Source organism: Lynx rufus, unplaced genomic scaffold, assembly GCF_022079265.1.
Source record: "Lynx rufus isolate CCGP_SWC_20201006 ecotype Redwood Valley unplaced genomic scaffold, mLynRuf1.p SCAF_3, whole genome shotgun sequence".
In the NCBI taxonomy this organism is placed as follows: Eukaryota; Metazoa; Chordata; class Mammalia; order Carnivora; family Felidae; genus Lynx; species Lynx rufus.
The window spans coordinates 99,493,259-99,513,789 of record NW_025814845.1 but is presented as its reverse complement, the minus strand read 5'-3'; the positions used below and the strand labels follow the sequence as shown (position 1 = coordinate 99,513,789).

Below are 20,531 nucleotides of genomic sequence, written 5' to 3'. Positions count from 1 at the left end.
TCCTTTATACTCACACTATTACTACCTGCACACTTTTGATACCAGGTGTGTGGGTTTTCCACACATTATGCAATTCTCTGACACAAGCTGGGTGCCCTCCAATTTAACTAAATTCTGACACTATCTACCTAGAGATAATGTCAGATCATACAGTTTAAGGATTCCATTAAACAAGACACCCACCCCTGCACACACACACACACACACACACACACACACATGTACCATTTCAGATGACAATTGCAAGTCTCAGGTTGTCCCCTGACACTAACTCCCCTAACACCCCTCAACACTAACAGCAAATAACCCACAAACCATGAGATCATGACCTGAAGTCAGATGCTTAACTGACTTACCAGCTAAACATCAGGGTTCCCATCACCCCCTCCTTGAGCTTGATAATTTGAATGGCTCATGGAATTCAGGGCAACACTTTCATTTACTGGTTTATTATACAAAATATGGTAAAGAATGCATATGAACATCAAGATGGAATAGATGAATAGGGAAAGTATGAGGGAAGGGGCACAGAGCATCCATGCCCTTGCCAGGAATGTTACCCACCCAGTACCTTTATGTGTTCAACAACCTAGAAGTTCTTAAACCCTGTACTCTGAGATTGTTATGGAGGCTTCATCATATAAGCATGATTAACTATTAACTCCATTTCTACTTTACAGAGAATGGGTGATGAGACTGAAAATTCCGTTTCTGGTCATGGCTTGGTCTTTCTGGTGACAAGTTCCTGTCTAGGAGCTCACCAAGAGTCACCTCAAGTGAAAAAAGATATTCCTATCAACCAGGAAATTCCAAGGGATCTAAATGCTCTGTTTCAGGAACTGGAATCAAATACCAAATGTTAGAACAAAAGATGCTCCCAGTGCTCTTACCACTTAGAAAATTTTAAGAATTTCAGAAGATCTCTGCTAGGAACTGGAGGCAGAGACCAATAAATCTTTCCTGTTATTAGACAAAGATAGTACAAAAAGAGAAACTCATAGACCAGTATCATTCTTGAATATAGACATGAATATCCTTTAAAAATAGTAGAATTCAGCAATATATAAAAATAACTATATACCATGCCCAAATAGGGTTTATTTCAGATATTCAAGTCTGGTTCAATATTCATAAGTGAATCAATGCAATCCACATTAACAGGTTGAAGGAAAAAATAACCCATATGATTGTATTAATTGATGTAGAAAAAGTATTTGAAAAAATTCAACATCATTTGTGATAAAGTCTCTCAACATGTTAAGAATAGAAGGAGTATCATCAAACTGATAAAGAACCTGTAGCTGACATCGTCCTTAGTGGTGAAAGACTTAGTGGTTCCCCCAAGACTGAAGATAAGGCAAGGATGCTCATTCTCATCTCTGTGATTTAATATAGTCATTGAAGCTCTAGCCATTGCAATAAGGCAACAAAAAGAAATACAAGACACACAAATCAGAAAGGAAGAAGTAAAACTGCCCCTCTTCTCAAATGATATGATTGTCTATGTAGACAATCCCAAGAAATTTACACAGCAAAATCTCCTAAAACTGATAAGTGAATTCAGCAACATGGTAGGTTTCAAGATCTACATACAAAATAAATCACACTTCTATTGTAATGAATACATGGAACTGAAAATTAGTAATAAAATACCACGCACAAATGCTTTAAAGAAAAGATATGCTTAAGTGCAAATCTGACAAAATATATACAGGACTTATATGCTAAAAACTGAAAAAATGCTAATGGGAGAAATCAAAGAAGACCTAAATAGTGGCGAGACATACCCTATTCACAGATTGGAAGACTCAGCATAGTAAAGATGTCAATTTCTATCAAAATCCTAGCAAGGCTTTATTGAGGATATAGATAAATTTATTGTAAAATTTATATGAAAAGTCACAGGCTCTACAATATCTAAAATGCTTCTGAAAAAGAAAAATATAGTGGGTGAAATCACTCTACCTGATTTCAATACTTACATAACTACAGTATTTATGACTGTGTGGTATTGGAGAAGTTAGACACTTAGATCAACACCTAAAATAGAATGGAAGGCCTAAAATGAAAAATGAAAAATTTTAAATCAAAATTTGGAAGACATAGGATGTGGTGAAGAATTGTTAGACTGTACATCAAAAGTATAATCAATAAAAGAAAAATTGATAAATAGTACTGATTAAAAACTTTGATCCATGAGAGACCCTGTTAAAAGGGTAAATAACAAAACATAGACTAGAAGAAAATATTTGCAAACCATTTATTTAACAGAAAATTGGTATCTAGAATATAAAACGACCTCTCAACACTAACAGCAAATAAGTGAAACAATTCAATTAGAAAATGGGAAAAATAGAGGTTTTGAGGGGGGAGTTAAGATGGCAGAACAGCATGGAAACCCTGAGCTTATCTTGTCCCTGAAACACAGATAGATCAGCACCAAAACATTTTGAACACCTAGGAAGTTGATATCAGTATTAATACAACAACCTGAATAACTTGAACCACAGAACCCAACAGGTACAAGGTGTAGAGAGGTGAATCAGAGGACAGAAAAGCTGTGGAGGATAGGGAGTTGTTTTTGCAGAGAGAAGACAGAGAGAGAAAGGGGAGAGTGTGGCAAATCGGGACTGTGCAAGAAAAGCACTGCCCCAAAAGTAGCTGTAGAGAAAGAGAGAGAAAGAGTGAAAACACTCGCAAGGGACTGAATAACAAATCTGTTCCCCAAAACCATTGATGGGAAGAAAGGAGAGGGTTTCTTTCTTTTTCTTTTTTTTAATGTTTATTCATTTTTGAGAGAGACAGAGCGTGAGTGAGGGAGAGGGAGAGAGAGAGAGAGAGAGAGAGATGCAGAATCTGAAGTCGACTCTAGGCTCTGAGCTGTCAGCACAGAGCCCAATGAGGGGCTTGAACCCACAAACCATGAGATCATGACCTGAAGTCAGATGCTTAACTGACTGAGCCACCTGGAGCCCCTGAAAGGAGAGGGTTTCAATACCAACATGATTCTATAAACAGTGGAGTGCAGAGTCTGAAGTTCTGGATCTCAGTGCATGGTGGTGCTCCCATGAGGAAACAGAGAGAATCCTTAGGAGCTGGCAGTGGGGTCTGAGGGGTCCACGTGCCACATGGGGAGAAATGGTTCCCTTGCTTAGAGAGCATTTGGTAGAGTCATATGGCCTCCCCACAGGCAGAGGTCCCAGTGATCCCTGGAGAGCAGCCACATTTGCTGGTATTGGGGCAAAGTACATTGAAACTTGGTGCCAGCTGTGTGTTGTGATTTGCCATAATCTCTGAACCTGTGTTGCTGTGTGATAGCATGAATGTTTTCTGGGGCAAGTGAGCACCCAGCCACTGCTCAGCAAGTCTATCACCCAGAGAGATGGCATGGGTCCAAGCCTCAGAGGTCTCTGAAGAGTGAGGTTTTGAAACACAACCCCATTGGAGATAAAATTCTGGAGGGAGGTACTGCTTGGCAGGTGGACAGTTTGGACACGAACATGGTAGAGACAGGGTATGGATAGAGGCATGAGACAAAGGATGGGTGCTTGATTGCAGGTCAGTGAGAACATGAAATCCTGTACCAGAGACTAAGGAGCTGGGTGAAGCCATTTCAACCACTCCCATGCACACACATGCACATGTGAGCCACAGTGATCCACCCCAATAAGGTAAGCAGCACCAGCTAGTGAAGAACAGAGCCATTACAACAAGCTATGCCCAACTGCACCCTCCAAACACATCCCCTAGAAGACCAGCACAAGGAACTCCATCTGCTTAATGCATGTACTGACTATAGAAGGCTTCATAGTTTCAGATCTAGGGGAAACTGGATGTAACTTCATTCAGGTTTCATTCCGTTTGCTGGCTCATTTATTTCTTCATTTTCTTCATTTATGTTTTTGCTTAATTTTTCTTTTTTTTTTTTCCTTTCTTTCCTTCCTCATTCTTGGATACAGAAAGAAAAAAATTGTTTTTATTTTTTTACTTTATTTTTTATTAAAAAAATTTTTTTCTATTTCATTTTCTTCACTTTATTTTCTTCTACTTTATTATTTAATCTTTCTTAATTTTAAGTTTTTTCTTACCATTTTTTTCTTTTCTTTCCCTTTTTTCTCTATTCTTTCAAACTTCTTTCAGCAGGCAGACCGAGCACACCTAGGATCTACCTTCCTTTATTTGATTATTTGTGCTGTTTTTAATTTTTTAATTTTATTTTTTTATTAAATTTTTTCTTCCTTCTAATGACAAAACAAAGGCATTCACCCCAAAAGACAGAATAGGAAGAAATGAGTGCCAGGGGGTTCATAAACAGATATAAGCAAGATGTCTGAATTAGAATTTAGAACTAAAAAAGCATAGAATCCCCTTCTGTAGAGATTAAAGAAATAAAATCTAGTCAGGATGAAATTTAAAATGCTATAACTCAGAAGCAAACTTGAATGGTGCCACGAGGGCAAGGATGAATGAAGCAGAGCAGCAAATCAGCAATTTAGAATATAAAATTATAGAGAATAATGAAGCAGGAAAAAAAGAGGAAAACAAAGGCAAAAGATCACAACACAAGACTTAGAGAACTCAGTGACTTATTAAAAGGGAATAACATCCAAATCATAGGAGTGCCAGAAGATGAAGAGAGAGAAAAGGGGGCAGAAGATTTATGTGAGCAAATTACAGTGGAAAACTTTTTTTTTAAATTTTTTTTTTTTCAACGTTTATTTATTTTTGAGACAGAGAGAGACAGAGCATGAACGGGGGAGGGGCAGAGAGAGAGGGAGACACAGAATCGGAAACAGGCTCCAGGCTCCGAGCCATCAGCCCAGAGCCTGACGCGGGGCTCGAACTCACGGACCGCGAGATCGTGACCTGGCTGAAGTCGGACGCTTAACCGACTGCGCCACCCAGGCGCCCCGAAAACTTTTTTAATCTGTTGAAGGACACAGACATCAAAATCCATTAGATAAAAAAAAAAAAAAAAACAAAAACAAAAACCTGACCATCACCAAGGCATATCATAAACAAATTCACAAAATGCACAGACAAGGAAATAATTATGAAAGCAGAAAGGGGAAAAAAGTCCTTAACATATCAGGGAAGACAGATCAGGTCGCAGTAGACCTATCCACAAAAATTTGGCAGGCTAGAAAGGAGTGGCAGGATATATTTAATGTGCTGAATTGGAAAAATATGCAGCCAAGAATTCTTTATCCAGCAAGGCTGTCATTCAAAGTAGAAGGAGAGATAGAGTTTCCCAGGAAAATAAAAACTAAAGGAGTTTGTTACTACTAAACCAGCCCTGTAAGAAATTATAAAGGGGACCCTTTGAGTGTAGAAGAGACAAAAGAAAAAAGACCAAAAGCAACAAAGATTAGAAAGGACCAGAAAATATCATCAGAAACACCAACTCAACAGGCAACACAATGGCATTAAATTCATATATTTTAGTATTAATTCTAAATGTTAATGGACTAAATGCTCCAATAAAAAGACATAGGGTATCAGAATGGATGAAAAAACAAGACCCATCTATATGCTGTTTACAAGAGACTTATTTTAGACATAAAGACACATGCAGATTGAAAGTAAGGGGATGGAGAACCATCTATCATGCTAATGTTCATCAAAAGAAAGCTGGAATAGCCATACTTACATCAGACAAACCAAATTTTAAAATAATTACTGTAACAAGAGATAAAGAAAGGTACTATATCAAAATTATCTACCAAGAAGCTCTAACAACCGTAAATATTTATGTCTCCCATGTGGAGGCATCCAAATATATAAATAAATTAATCACAAATATAAAGGAAACTCATTGATAATAATACCATAATAGTAAGGGACATCAATACCTCACTTAAAGGAATGGACAGATCATCTAAGCAGAAAATCAACAAGGAAACGATGGCTTTGAATGACACACTGGGCCAGATGGATTTAACATATATATTCAGAACATTTCATCCCAAAGCAGCAGAATACACATTCTTCTTGAGTGCTCATGGAACATTTTCCAGAATAGATCACATACTGGGTCACAAATCAGTCCTCAATAAGTACCAAAGGATTGAAATCATATCTTGCATATTTTCAGACCACAACTCTATGAAACTTGAAATCAATCACAGAAAAAAATTTGGAAAGACCATGAATACTTGGAGATTAGAGAACATCCTACTTAAGAATGAATTCGTTAACCAAAACATTAAGGAGGAAATTAAAAATTACACGGAAGCCAATCAAAATGAAAACACAACAGCCAAAACCTCTGGATGCAGCAAAGGTTGTCATAAAAGGGAATTATATAGCAATATAGGACTTCCTAAAGAAGGAAGAAAGAACTCAAATGCACAACCTAAACTTACACCGAAAAGAATTGGGGAAAAAAATGGCAAAAAAGTGCAAAACCAGCAGAAGAAGGAAAATAATTAAGCAGAAATAAATGATATAGAATCCAAAAAAAAACCAGTACAACAGATAAATGAAACCAGGAACTGGTTATTTGAAAAAATTAACAAAATTGATAGACCCCTAGCAAGTTTGAACAAAAAGAAAAAGGAAAGGATCCAAATAAATAAAATCACAAATGAAAGAAGAGAGATCCCAACCAATACCACAGGAATAAAAACAATAAAAAAAGAATATTATGAGCAATTATATGCCAACAAATTGGCCAATCTGAAAGAAATGGATAAATTCCTAGAAATATATAAACTACAAAAACTGAAACAGGAAGAAATAGAAAATTTGAACAGACTCCTAACCAGTAAAGAAATTGAAGCAATAATCAAAAATCTCCCAACAAACAAGAATCAAGGGCTGCATGGCTTTCTTTTTTTTTTTTTTTCAATATATGAAATTTATTGTCAAAATGGTTTCCATACAACACCCACTGCTCATCCCAAAAGGTGCCCTCCTCAATACCCATCACCCACCCTCCCTCCCTCCCACCCCCCATCAACCCTCAGTTTGTTCTCAGTTTTTAAGAGTCTCTTATGCTTTGGCTCTCTCCCACTCTAACCTCTTTTTTTTTTTCCTTCCCCTCCCCCATGGGTTTCTGTTAAGTTTCTCAGGATCCACATAAGAGTGAGAACATATGGTATCTGTCTTTCTCTGTATGGCTTATTTCACTTAGCATCACACTCTCCAGTTCCATCCATGTTGCTACAAAGGGCCATATTTCATTCTTTCTCATTGCCACATAGTACTCCATTGTGTATATAAACCACAATTTCTTTATCCATTCATCAGTTGATGGACATTTAGGCTCTTTCCATAATTTGGCTATTGTTGAGAATGCTGCTATAAACATTGGGGTACAAGTGCCCCTATGCATCAGTACTCCTGTATCCCTTGGGTAAATTCCTAGCAGTGCTACTGCTGGGTCATAGGGTAGGTCTATTTTTAATTTTCTGAGGAACCTCCACACTGTTTTCCAGAGTGGCTGCACCAATTTGCATTCCCACCAACAGTGCAAGAGGGTTCCCGTTTCTCCACATCCTCTCCAGCATCTATAGTCTCCTGATTTGTTCATGTTGGCGACTCTCACTGGCGTGAGGTGATATCTGAGTGTGGTTTTGATTTGTATTTCCCCGATGAGGAGCGACGTTGAGCATCTTTTCATGTGCCTGTTGGCCATGCGGATGTCTTCTTTAGAGAAGTGTCTATTCATGTTTTCTGCCCATTTCTTCACTGGGTTATTTGTTTTTCGGGTGTGGAGTTTGGTGAGCTCTTTATAGATTTTGGATACTAGAAGGGCTGCATGGCTTTCTATGGAAACTCTACCAAACATTTAAAGAAGAGTTGACACCTATTTTTTTGAAGGTGTCTAAAAAATACAAATGGAAGGAAAACTTCCAAACTCATTTTATGAGGCCAGCATTACCTTGATTCCAAAACCAAAGACCCCACTAAAAAGAACTACAGACCAATTTCTCTGATGAACATGGATGCAACAATTATCAACAATATACTAGAAAACTGGATCCAATAGTATATTAAAAGAATTATTCACCACGATCAAGTGGGATTTATTCCTGGGATGCAAGGCTTGTTCAATATCAGCAAATCAATCAGTGTGATACATCACATTAATAAAAGAAGGATAAGAACCACATGATCCTCTCAATAGATGCACAAAAGGCATTTGAGAAAATACAGCATCCTTTCTTGATAAAAATCTCAAAATACTAGGGATAGAAGGATCATACCTCACGTCATAAAGGCCACATATAAAAGACCCACCGCTAATATCATCCTCAATGGGGAAAAACTGAGAGCTTTCCCCCTAAGGTCAGGAATACTACAAGGATGTCTACTCTCACCACTGCTCTTCAAGATAGTACTGGAAGTCCTAGCCTCAGCAATCAGGGAACAAAAGAAATAAAAGGCATCCAAATCATCAAGGAAGAAGTCACTCACTCCTTTCAGATGGCATGATACTCTGCGTGAAAAACCCAAAAGACTCTACCAAAAAACTGCCAGAAATGATACATGAATTCAGCAAAGTCACAGGATATAAAATCAAAGTATAGAAATAGGTTTCCTTTATATACACCAATAATGAAGCAGAAGAAAGAGAAATCAAGGAATTGATCCCATTTACAATTGCACCCAAACCCATAGAATACCTAGGAATAAACCTAATGAAAGAGGTGAAAAATCTATACACTGAATACCATAGAAAGCTTATGAAAGAAATTGAAGAAGACACACACAAAAAAATGGAAAAACATTCCATGCTCATGGATTAGAAGAACTAATATTGTTAAAATGTCAGTATTACCCAAAGCAATCTACATATTCAATGCAATCCCTATCAAAATAACACCAGCATTCTTGACAGAGCTAGAATAAACAATCGTAACATTTGTACAAAACCAGAAAAGACCCTGAATGGCCAAAGTAATGTTGAAAAAGAAAACCAAAACCAGACCTTAAACTGTATTACAAAGCTGTAATCATCACAACAGTGTGGTACTGGCACAAAAACAGACACATAGATCAATGGAACAGAATAAAAAGTGTATGGCCAACTAATCTTTTACAAAGAAGGAAAGAATATCTAGTGGAAAAAACAGTCTCTTCAGCAAATGGTGTTGGGAAAAAGTGGACAGCAATATGCAGAAGGAAGAACCTGGACCACTTTCTTACACTATACACAAAAAATAAACTCAAAATTGATGAAATACCTAAATGTAAGACAGGAAGCCACCAAAATCCTAGAGGAGAAAATAGGCAGCAGCCTCTTTAACCTCAGCTGCAGCAACTTCTTATTTGTCATATCTCCAGAGGCAAGGGAAACAAAAGCAAAACTGAACTATTGGGACCTCATGAAGATAAAAACCTTTTGCATGGTGAAGGACAGGAAATCTAAAAGGTAACCAATGGAATGGGAGAAGATGTTTGCAAATGACCTATCAGATAAAGGGATAGTATCTAAAATCTATAAAGAACTTACCAGACTCAACACCTAAAAAACAAATAATCCAGTGAAGAAATGGGCAAAGGACCTGCATAGACACTTTTCCCAAGAAGACATCCAGATGGCTAACAGACACATGAAAAAGGGCTCAACATCACTCATCATCAGGGAAATACAAATCAAAGCCATAATGGGATGTCATCTCATACTTGTCAGAATGGATAACATTAACAACTCAGGCAACAGATGTTGGTGAGGATGCAAAGAAAGGAACTCTTTAGCACTGCTGGTGGGAATGCAAACTGGTGTAGCCACTCTGGAAAACAGTATGGAGGTTCCTCAAAAAATTAAAAATAGAACTAACCTACTACCCAGCAATTTTACTACTAGGAATTTGTCCAAAGGATAAAGCAATGCTGATAGAGGGGACACATGCACCCCAATGTCTACAGCAGCACTATTAACAATAGTTAAAGTATGGAAAGAGCCCAAATGTCCATTTTAAAAAATAAATATGAAAAAAGAAAGACAATGGGCAAAATACATGAAAAACTATTTCTCTGAAGAAAATACTGGGATAGCAAATAAGCCCACGGGAAGATGCTAATCATTAACTATCAGGAAAATGCAAGTTAGGGATGAAGGAAATATCACTGCACACTTATTAGAACATATATAAAAAACAATGACAATGCCAAATGCTGGTAAGGATGTGGAAAAATTGAATCTCTCATATGTCGCTATGGCTAATGTAAAATGGTACACTTTGGAAAGGAATTTGACAATTTCTTTCAAACCTAACTATATAAATCATAGACCCAACCACCAAATTTCTTGGCATTTCCCAGAGAAATAAAAATATTCGTTCACATAAAAACCTGTACATGATTCTTCATAGCAGCTCTATTTTTAATAGAGCTGGAAACAACCAAAATGTCCTCGTCTCCATGAATGGTTAAACAAACCCTGGTCCATTATCAGCAATAAAAAAGGAATAAGTATCGGTATACCTATCAACTTGGGTGGATCTGAATGGCACTATGCTGAGTGGAAAAAATCAGTATCAAAAGGTATAATTTGTGATTCAATTTGCACAATCTTATGTCAAAAGCATAGAGATGGAAAAAAAAAAAGCATAGAGATGGAGAACAGCTTAGTAATTGCCAGGGGTTCAGGGCTGCGGGGGGAGGCGAGGGGGACTTGGTATGACTACAAACATGTAGCAGGAGGGAGATCGTTTTGGTCATAGTTTTGTATCTTGATTTTGGTGATGGTTACGGGAATCTACACTCGGGATAAAGACGGACTTTACACACACACTGTAGCTATGTCAAATTCCTGGTTTTGTATTGTACCTTAATTAACTAAGATGTAATCACGGGAGAAAGTAGATGAAGGATGCTTGGGACCTCTCTGTATTATCCTTGCAATTTTCTGTGTGCTGTAATTATTTTTGAAAATATAGGGAAAAAATTAAAAATCCCATTTTGCCTCCGGTAGCTGTGGCCTACATTATTTAGTCAAAGGAGAAACCGTGAGACGGTACAAACCCCAATTCCGGGTTTTACACAGAAGCATGACCTGGGGCAGAAGAAAGGCTCAGGGCTGCAGAAGGCGGGGAGCCAGAGAGAGGTTTCCCTCTCCCTGAGGGTGTGGGAGGCGGCGTCTGAGCGCCTGAAGCAGGGAGGTGAGTGGCGCACCGCCCAGTCCCAGCCCCACCCTCCGCGGGCTCCTGGAGCCCGTGCGATCCCTGCAGCAGAAGGCCGGGGAGCCAGAGGCGCGAGGACTCTGGAACGACACTCCTGCATTCCCGACACCGCGGCTCCAAACCTTGAGAGGACCAAGAGAACTTTCTTTGAACTGCGAACAGTTTTGGTCAACGGGATAGCCTCCCATGCTTTGGCTTCCCGCCTCTTCATTGTGGTTCTGATCCCTCGCTGCTTTCCTTCTCGAACCTGCTGGGGTGCAATCGGGAGCCCGTCAGCGCGCCAGACGGCTGTCTGGACCTGCGAGGGTGGGAGGCGGCGGCCAGCCCTGTCCCCTCGCAGCCCCCGCCCCGCCGCGCAGCGGTGCTCGCCCGGGGTAGCTGGCTGTGCCTGGCGCTCGGGCAGCGCGCGGCATGCAGTCTCTCAACATCACCCGAGAGCAGTTCTCCAGGCTGCTACGGGACCATAACCTGACGCGCGAGCAGTTCATCGCGCGCTACGGGCTGCGGCCGCTTGTCTACACCCCGGAGCTGCCGGGGCGCGCCAAGCTGGCCTTCGTGCTCACCAGCGTGCTCATATTTGCCCTAGCGCTCTTTGGCAACGCGCTGGTGGTCTATGTGGTGACCCGCAGCAAGGCAATGCGCACCGTCACGAACATCTTCATCTGCTCCTTGGCGCTCAGCGACCTGCTCATCGCCTTCTTCTGCATCCCGGTCACCATGCTACAGAACATCTCTGACACCTGGCTGGGGGGTGAGTCCGCGAGCGCACCTTCTTCTCTAAACCCCAGTCTGCCAAGGGACTCTTCCCGCCCCCTCTATTCCTTACATTTCTGTCTCTACCAAATGAATCCAGTGCTCCTTCTTAGAACTTCCTCACTTGTGCTCACTTGGAGAGAAGTTTTTTGCCACTTTTAATTCAGCCCAACGTTTCTTTTCCTTGTCGCTTAAAGACATAGTTAGGAAAATGCCTAGGAAACGTACAAGGCAGTGAGGTGGAGAGTTGCACCTGTCTCCTGTTATTTCAACTCCTTTTTCCATAATTACCAGGATTTTCCCTATTTCCAATAAAAGTAAGATAAAAATATTTCACATAATAAAAGTCTCGATATCCGTTCTTCCTGCATACCTCTAGGCTCACTCCACAGTTGCCTCTGTGGCTTCCAAAGAGTGTTTTTGTAGATCTAACTCTTATATGAGGATTTAAACTATATATATATATATATATATATATATATATATATATATATATATCTCGTAGGTATTTGTAGATCTAACTCTTATATGAGGATTTAAACTATATATATATATATATATATATATATATATATATATATATCTTGGAATAGTCCTTCTTTTTAAAGATTGTATTAACAGTCAAGCAGGGAGAAAGAACACAGAAAACATAACATACCCCCTGCTGACTGATAATGAAGGAGACACCGATTTGTCCTCCTTCCTTAAAAGGGGAGTGGAAATGGCAGAAAAGCCATTCAGAGTCATTGAACTGGGAGCAGTATGTTGAGGTTGAGAAAAAAATAGACACTTCACTTCCCTAAATGATTCAGTCTTTCCAGAGACACAGCTTTAGAGCATCCTTGTAATCCGTAAGTAATATTGTCTTCTATTGTCACCAGTGTTCTTGGTGTGCCTTGGGGAGGAAGCACAGGTTGTGTTGTACCCCATTGTCATGGATGGGTGCATCCTTGAGGCCTCATCAAAATTCTTAGAAAGTGGTTGGAAATACAGAAAGAATGTGAGAGAAATGGATCATTATGCCTTTAAACCCTGTCATTTCCACTCCTTTGCTACTTCCTTTAAATCTCATTGCGGGTGTTCATTTCATCCTACATTAACAATTTGAGATTTTCTTTCCCTGGCATAGCTTTTTTCCCCCATTAATTTGCATTGGATTTTATCATTAGTGGGTCAAGAGGCTAAAATCTTTGATTCCCACGTCATCTGTAATGTAAATATTCCCAAAACTAAATTAAACATTAGAGAACATAGCATCCACTTGAGGGTGACACAGTGCAGGAATTTGCAAACTGACTTATGGGTTATAGCCTTTCTTATGCACTCTGATGAAATCATCGTCCTTGGGCATTTTAAAGTTGCCTGGTGCAACTAACTCTGCCAAATTAATGGATAAACTTTTGGTCATCATATATAACTTATTTTTTGAGGCAATGGTACAGGAGTTTTCATTTCTGCATGTTTGTGAAGACAGATTTATGAAGCATATATGTATTGCTGGATGATTATAGCTCTGTTTGTAAAGGTAAACATAGTTAAGAAAAGTGGGATGTTATACTGGGAATTCAAAGACCTGGATTACTACTTTGGCTCTGATACATGTTGATTCAACACATCTGAGCCTCAGTTTCTCAATAAAATATTAGGAATTCTGGGAGCTTGGAAGTGGAATAAAGCAGATGTTTAGCCCCTAGCCATCCTAGGAAATCAAGCCTGGGAAAGATTATAGGGTGGATCTTCCTTTCAGAGGACTTAGGTGGGCGCTGCAAAGATTTTTCTTAAACTTTCTGTTTTCCTTGCTTCCCCGTTCGTGAAGGACATTTCACTTTAGCTTCTAAATGCTGAAAAAGAGTAATACATTGGGTATGTATTTTACAGGTTAGTGTGAGGATAAATGTGTTAGTAAAAGTGCTTTGAAGCAATTTATTATTCCATGAAAGTATAAGGTATTAATTCTATTAAGGATTGTTTGATTTTAGGTGGCTTATGTTTATCTGAGACAAGATTTATAGAATAAATATTCTTATAAATCAAGTAAGTAACACCAAAATTGAAGTTCAGGGGAAAGAAGAGAGCTTGCAGAGTTTCTGGAGAAAGTGATGCAAACATATTTAACCTGTCCTTTATGGGATAGGATAATAATTGCAACACTCCTTTGATAAATTAACAGAAGAGCTTTCAAGGGAATGTAATCTAATAGTTCAAAGTTAATTCACAGTCTATTATTCCATAAAGCTATTGAGGATCTTTATGGCAAAGCATTTTACCTTGGTAATACAAAAAATGAACAAAGCTTATCTAATGACTTTTGGGGCCTCAGAGAATATGAAATATCCCAGAATAAGCAAATATAGGATTTAATAGAAGAGGATCCATTCTGCTGCAAGAGCACAGAAGTCAGGAAGGCTTTACCAAGGACTTTTGAGCTAGATATTGAGGAATGATTCAGATTGTTCCTAGCAGAGGAAGAAGGTTGGAGTGTGTTCTAGGAACAGGGGTCAATCCAAAGTTTGGAGGAAAGGAAAAGGTGATGAATTCCAGGAATGCTGTGTAAGCCATTTCAAGAATATAGTTAATATGTGAGCAATGGTGAGAAATGAGACAGAAGAGTAGGCTAGTGCAAATGGGGAAGAAAAGGTATATTATCAGTTATACTACACCTAAAATATGAATACCCCTCAAATTCCTTCAGAAGTGAAATAGGAAACATAAATGGAACAGCAGAGACCACTAGGAGGAAACAGTGGAGAAGGAAGTCTGCTACCTCACCTAAAGCGGGCAGGATCCCTGCAGGCAGGGGTGTCAGATCTTCTTTGGTGGTTGTTGTAGTTACTGCCTTTTTTTTTTTTTTTCAGAGAAGCTGGGAATATGGAATGTTATGATCTTGGCATATAATTCAAATTTAAAAGTAGAATTGTGTAAAAGAAAACCTCTCTGTGGGTTTGGCCACGAATAATTCATGAACCTCCAGTTTGTGACTTTTCTCAAAGCCTCCCTCTCAAACATTTCTGACAAAGGTAGAGCTATAAATGACTGTTTTTTTCTTCTTTAGTCCACTTATCTCCCTTGCTAGGGACCAGTGTTACCTACTGAGTCAAAGCCTGCATTTGGACAAGATCTCCAGGTGATTCATAAGCACATGAAAATTTGAGAAGCACCACTATAAGTAATGATTTTCAGACTTGGCTGCCTAGAGAACCTCCTAAGAGACTTTAAAAATGATCTGTGCAGGCCCCAGTCCAAACTAATTACATCTGACTCTCTGGAGCCAGCTTGCGCTGACTTACAGAGTCCATTGTGTTCATCTTTACTCAGTTCCCCATTCAGGGACATCATATTGTTGGCTTGAAATCAACCATGGTGGAGCTCATGGATGGCTCAGTCGGTTAAGCATCCAACTTCAGCTCAGGTCATGATCTCACCACAGTTCATGGGTTTGAGCCCCATGTTGGGCTCTGTTCTGACAGCACAGAGCCTGGAGCCTGCTTCTGTGGCTTTCTCTCTGCCCCTCCCCTGTTCACGCTCTGTCTCTCTCTCTCAAAAATAAATAAACATTAAAAAAAAAAGAAGTCAGTCATGGTAGGAGTATTTACACTGTGGACATCAGCAGCTGCAGATCAGTTTATTTTTTAAAGAAAAAACCCCAAAACTCAAAACCATACAGTTGTCTTCCAGCATACCACTGAGCAAAACTTTGAGTTTCCATTTGTACAGTGGTGACACCATAAATGACAGGTGCAACAAATTATATCCATAAATATTTAGTTTATTTATATGATTTACACTCAATTTAGAAGATCTTAATTCAGCATCTGAGTTTGCTCAGCATTGAGGAAAGTGTATGTTCAATCCTTCTGTATATCTGGCATTACCATCCGAATGCCAACTCTCTGTGATCAACAGTTGATTTGCTCCCACACTACTCCCCAGAACTTCCAACATGGAGCTGGTAGGAGTAGAGATTCACTTCCCCCAAGAATAGTAAGTAGCATTTGCTTATGATTTTTTTTAATCACTAATGTGAGGATGGGGTTTTATTGTCTTAGCAATTAGGAGTCAGGCCTTGGAAGTTCTGTGTGCATTCTAGTCACCAATCTGTTTGGTTCAACTTCAGCAGTGAACTTGCCTTTTGTGTTCTTGGCACCACAGAATTTACCTATCCTTATCTGCTGGCTGTTTTTCCTCATTTTGTCTCTTTTTTTCATTCTTTAATATATTTCTTCGAAATATCTAAATGTTCCTCCAAATTTACTGACAGTATGGGGAAATTTTTTTCAACTAAATTCAGTACAATAGATTTTGCTTCTGAACAATGCTCCAGAACACTTTTCTCTCTTCTCTAGGTGTCCATAAGCTTCTCTTTTTCCTTCTTACTTTGTTTTCTATATATCAGTCTTTTTCTCTATATTCTTTCCTTCAGTGATTCTCATACTTTCTCTCATTTTTTGAGTGTGTGTCACCTGAAGCCTGGTACGCAATCTCTTTTCTTCCATTGTTCATTTCTGCATAGAGGCTACAATCAGGACTCTCCTTTTGTTGGTGATAATTCTGAAACCAGTATCTAATTATCTAATCATTGTAAGACATAATCTCTCTTATCTGTAAAGTAAGCATTTACACATGGATATCTAATTAGCATCCACCATTCTCTCACCTTACTTTGTCTCTCTGCCCAGGGTCTAAATTATTATTAATAGTACTATGAGTCATTCTTGTATTCAGCATCCTGTGAATATCTGCTGTGTGCACTGGAATATTGTAAGTGTAGAGAAAGCTGTGTCCTTGTGGAACTGCCAGGTTTCAGTTAGAGCAAGAAGGGGAAGGTGCCATTCAAAGAAAACATGGGCGAGGCAGGAGATTTCGTTGATATCAGAGATCCAGAGTGCACTATGGAGAAAGCGGGGGGGGGGGGGGTGTTAGGGAATGGGACCTTGGGTCATAATGGGGATATCAAGAGCCTAGATTGGGTCCAGGGGCAAGGGATGGTCTAGGAGAATAGGACTCATGGTGACTGAGATAAAAGTGAACTTAAAACATGAAGGGATTAATTCTAAAGTCTTTCCAGAAGGAGTTGGAAAATCAGTTCTAATCTTAGCCTCCTTTATGGCTCTCAGCATTAATAAATTGAGATGGGGAGGCCTTGATGGCCTTGCCAGGAGCCCACAGGTCTCTCTGCTGGCTTTCATCCTGCTGGGGGTGTAGTCACAGCCAGGGGAAGTGTGCACCCAGAGCTCTATGTATCTCCCTGCAATCCTGTTGTGGGCACTGAAAAGAATTTTCTAATGATGACTGGCAAATTGACTAAAAGCAATTACAAAAAAGGAGTTCCAAAAATACCCTAAGTAATGGCAGCCTCACTGGGAGAAGTGTACTTTCACATACACTTACTACATTTGAAGACTACTTGCTTAGGTAAAAAAAAAAAAAAAAAAAATGTGAAAATTAATTTTTTCAGTAGCTGATAGGAAAATTCCTATTAGAGCAGTGATTCTCAATCTTGCCAACAGATGGAATCACTTGGGGGAGTTCTTAAAATGATGACTGTTCCTACCCCTTAGAGATTCTGATTTAATTGGGCTGAATGTGATACCTAGGTACTGGATTTTCAGAAGTTCCTGAATCATATAATTTGTAGCCAAGGTTGAGAACCACTGATGTAGGGTAAATGTTGACAGCACCAAGGCTTGGGCTATTGTGAAGGTGAAAAGAAATAATGGATGTAAAGTGCTTAAATAGCACAGTGCCTGCCACCTATGCTGTATAAAAAAAGCAATCGGAATTAGAATGCTTGGAAAATGCAAAAGTAAGCTGCCTAAAATGGAATCCAACATGGAACTCTGAGACAGTTCTCCCATTGTACCCAGCCACGTCTTTACTAAAGCCATACACTTTTTTGGAGTCTTAATGGTGGATTTAGAAAGAAGTCAAAAATGATTAAAATGTTGGGCTGATGTAAGATGAAAGACAAAAAGAATTATTCTCTCACTTGGAGAATGAAACTCTAATTTAACATTTTTAAATTAAAAAATTTTTTTTCAATGTCTATTTTATTTTTTTTTTTTTTTTTTTTTTTTTTTTTTAATTTTTTTTTTTTTTCAACGTTTATTTATTTTTGGGACAGAGAGAGACAGAGCATGAACGGGGGAGGGGCAGAGAGAGAGGGAGACACAGAATCGGAAACAGGCTCCAGGCTCTGAGCCATCAGCCCAGAGCCCGACACGGGGCTCGAACTCACGGACCGCGAGATCGTGACCTGGCTGAAGTCGGACGCTTAACCGACTGCGCCACCCAGGCGCCCCTCAATGTCTATTTTAGAGAGACTGGCCGACTGTGAGCAGGGGAGGGGCAGAGAAAGAGAGGGGGAGAGAGAGAGAAAGAGAGAGAGAGAGAGACATGGAATCTGAAGTAGTCTCCAGGCTCCTCGCTGTCAGCACAGAGCCCAAGGCAGGGCTTGAACTCACAAACTATGAGATCATAATGGGGGCAAAACTCGGACGCTTAACTGACTGAGCCCCCGGGTGCCCCTGAAACTTAGCATACCCCACAGCAAGGTTTTCAGTGCATGTTACCCAGAGCCATGGTGGCTGGTGTCAGTGTGTATGGAACAGGCGGGTTCCCAGGCTTTATCAAAATAGCCCCCTTCTCTCTTGTTAATAAATGGGGTTTTGCATAACATTTCATATTTGTAAAAAAGGATTTTACTGGAAGAAAGAACTGGAAGGAGGGAGGGTGAGAAAAAAACGAACACTCACTGTACACAACACAGAAATTCAGGTGAGTTTTTAGAGATTTCAGCTTGATAAATCGTGAAATAGGTTATTAAAGGAAATTGTTGAACATTATGTGGTGAAAAGATCTTAATTAGGGGGGCCAGCTCAGAGCAGAGGGATTAGACTGGAACTATTTCATTATTTGATTGGTGATTAGAAAACATCACTTACACATGTTATAATAATTTTCTCTTTTCCTATAGCATTTCAGAAACTTCAGAGTTTCGGGGGGAAATTTAAATATGGTGAAACTGATGTAAAATCAACAGTATTATGGGGCTTTTTAAAAACCTTTTAATGGGAATGATGAAAGCTCTTGACGAAGAATAGACTCACTGAAAAAATAAAAGGAAGAAATCAAAGAGAGACCCAATGGTGGTTTGGAACTCAAATGAAAAAATGTGCCAAGGCTAACCTCTGGGTGATCTTCTCTAAAATCAATTATGGGCACACTTTAAGAAGAAAAGATACCATGGTCAAGAAATTCACTAAGTTTTCTTGGAAGGCTGCAGGGTGGTAGTAAAAGCAGTGGGATTTGTATGCGTCTCTACGTAGAGACAACAGCATTTCATGGTTAAAATAAGGACACAGAAGGGATGCCTGGGTGGCCCAGTCGGTTAATCATCTGACTCTTGACTTCAGCTCAGGTCATGATCTTGCAATTTGTGAGATTGAGCCCTGTCGTGGGGCTCTGCGCTGACAGTGCAGATCCTGCTTGGGATTCTCTTTCTCCCTCTCTCTCTGCCCCTCCCCCCATTCACGTGCTCAAAATCAATAAATAAACTTTTTTAAAAAAGGGACACAAAAGGATTTGGCAATGACAAAACTTGGAAAAATTCATTGGGCACTTAAGAGGCATAAAAAAAAATCCCTTTTTCATTTGCTTTTCTAAAATAGAGCTTAGCATGTTCTTTGGCCAGTGGTTGGTTTATTATGAATTCTTGTTTGCAACTAGAGAAGCCCATCTTAAACTAACTTAAGAAAAGGAGCGGGCGGCGGGGGGTGGGGGGGAGGGGGGAGGAGGTATTCTGTCTCATGGAACTGAAAAACTCAGGATTAGGGTTAGCTTCTGGCACAGCTGGATCTAGGTCCTCTGACAGTGACTCCGGAGGCCCCCCCACCCTTCCTCTCTGTGCCCAGCCTCACTTCCTTCTGTTTTGCAGCTTCATTCTTGGACTATCTTTTTCAGGTAGTATGAAAGATGGTCCTGGACCATCTGGCTCACATTTTCTTTAAAACTCCCTATCTCAACTCAAATGTGTATCCACAGATAATTTTGTTGTTTTGATTCCTGCTTTAAAATTAAGTATTGATTTCATTTTTTTTTTAAGTTTATTTATTTTGAGAAAGTGTGAGCGAGGGAGGGGCAGAGAGTAAGGGAGAGAGAGAATCTGAAACAGGCTCTGTGAGCTGTTAGCAAGGAGCGAGAGGGGTCGATCTCATGAAAGGTGAGATCATGACCTGAGCTGAAATCAGGAGTCGGAAACTTAGACGCTTAACCAACTGAGCCGCCTAGGCACCCCTGAAGATTGATTTCTAATTATTAATTTTTAAGTACTCAAGTGTTTATTGTTCTTATCTATCTAGGCAAGACAAAATTTGTTCTTCTTGTGGCTGTTTCTGAGAAATACATCGCGTATAGTACCAGAAAGATTGTAGATTATTAAGGACTAGTGGAATTCTCCTTAAAATGTAATGTGTTCTTATAACACAGGAGAAATAAAAGAGGTAAAAAGACAGTTTGGTTCAGGGGCGCCTAGGTCGCTCAGGTGACCGACTTAGGCTCAGGTCACGATCTCGCGGTTCATATGTTCAAGCCCCGCGTCCCACTCTGTGCTGACAGCTCAGAGCCTGGAGCCTGCTTCGGATCCTGTGT

At 39.6% G+C, this 20,531-nt stretch overlaps 1 protein-coding gene across 1 annotated transcript in view; it reads left to right on the top strand.

The window, feature by feature from the left end:
• Positions 1-11,543: 11,543 nt before the first annotated feature.
• Positions 11,544-20,531, top strand: part of QRFPR (pyroglutamylated RFamide peptide receptor) — a 44,242-nt gene continuing 35,254 nt past the window's right edge. Inside the window, exon 1 of the mRNA XM_047090680.1 lies at positions 11,544-11,883. Within this exon, the coding sequence (XP_046946636.1) occupies positions 11,544-11,883 (340 nt within the window). The remainder of the gene's footprint in view (positions 11,884-20,531) is intronic.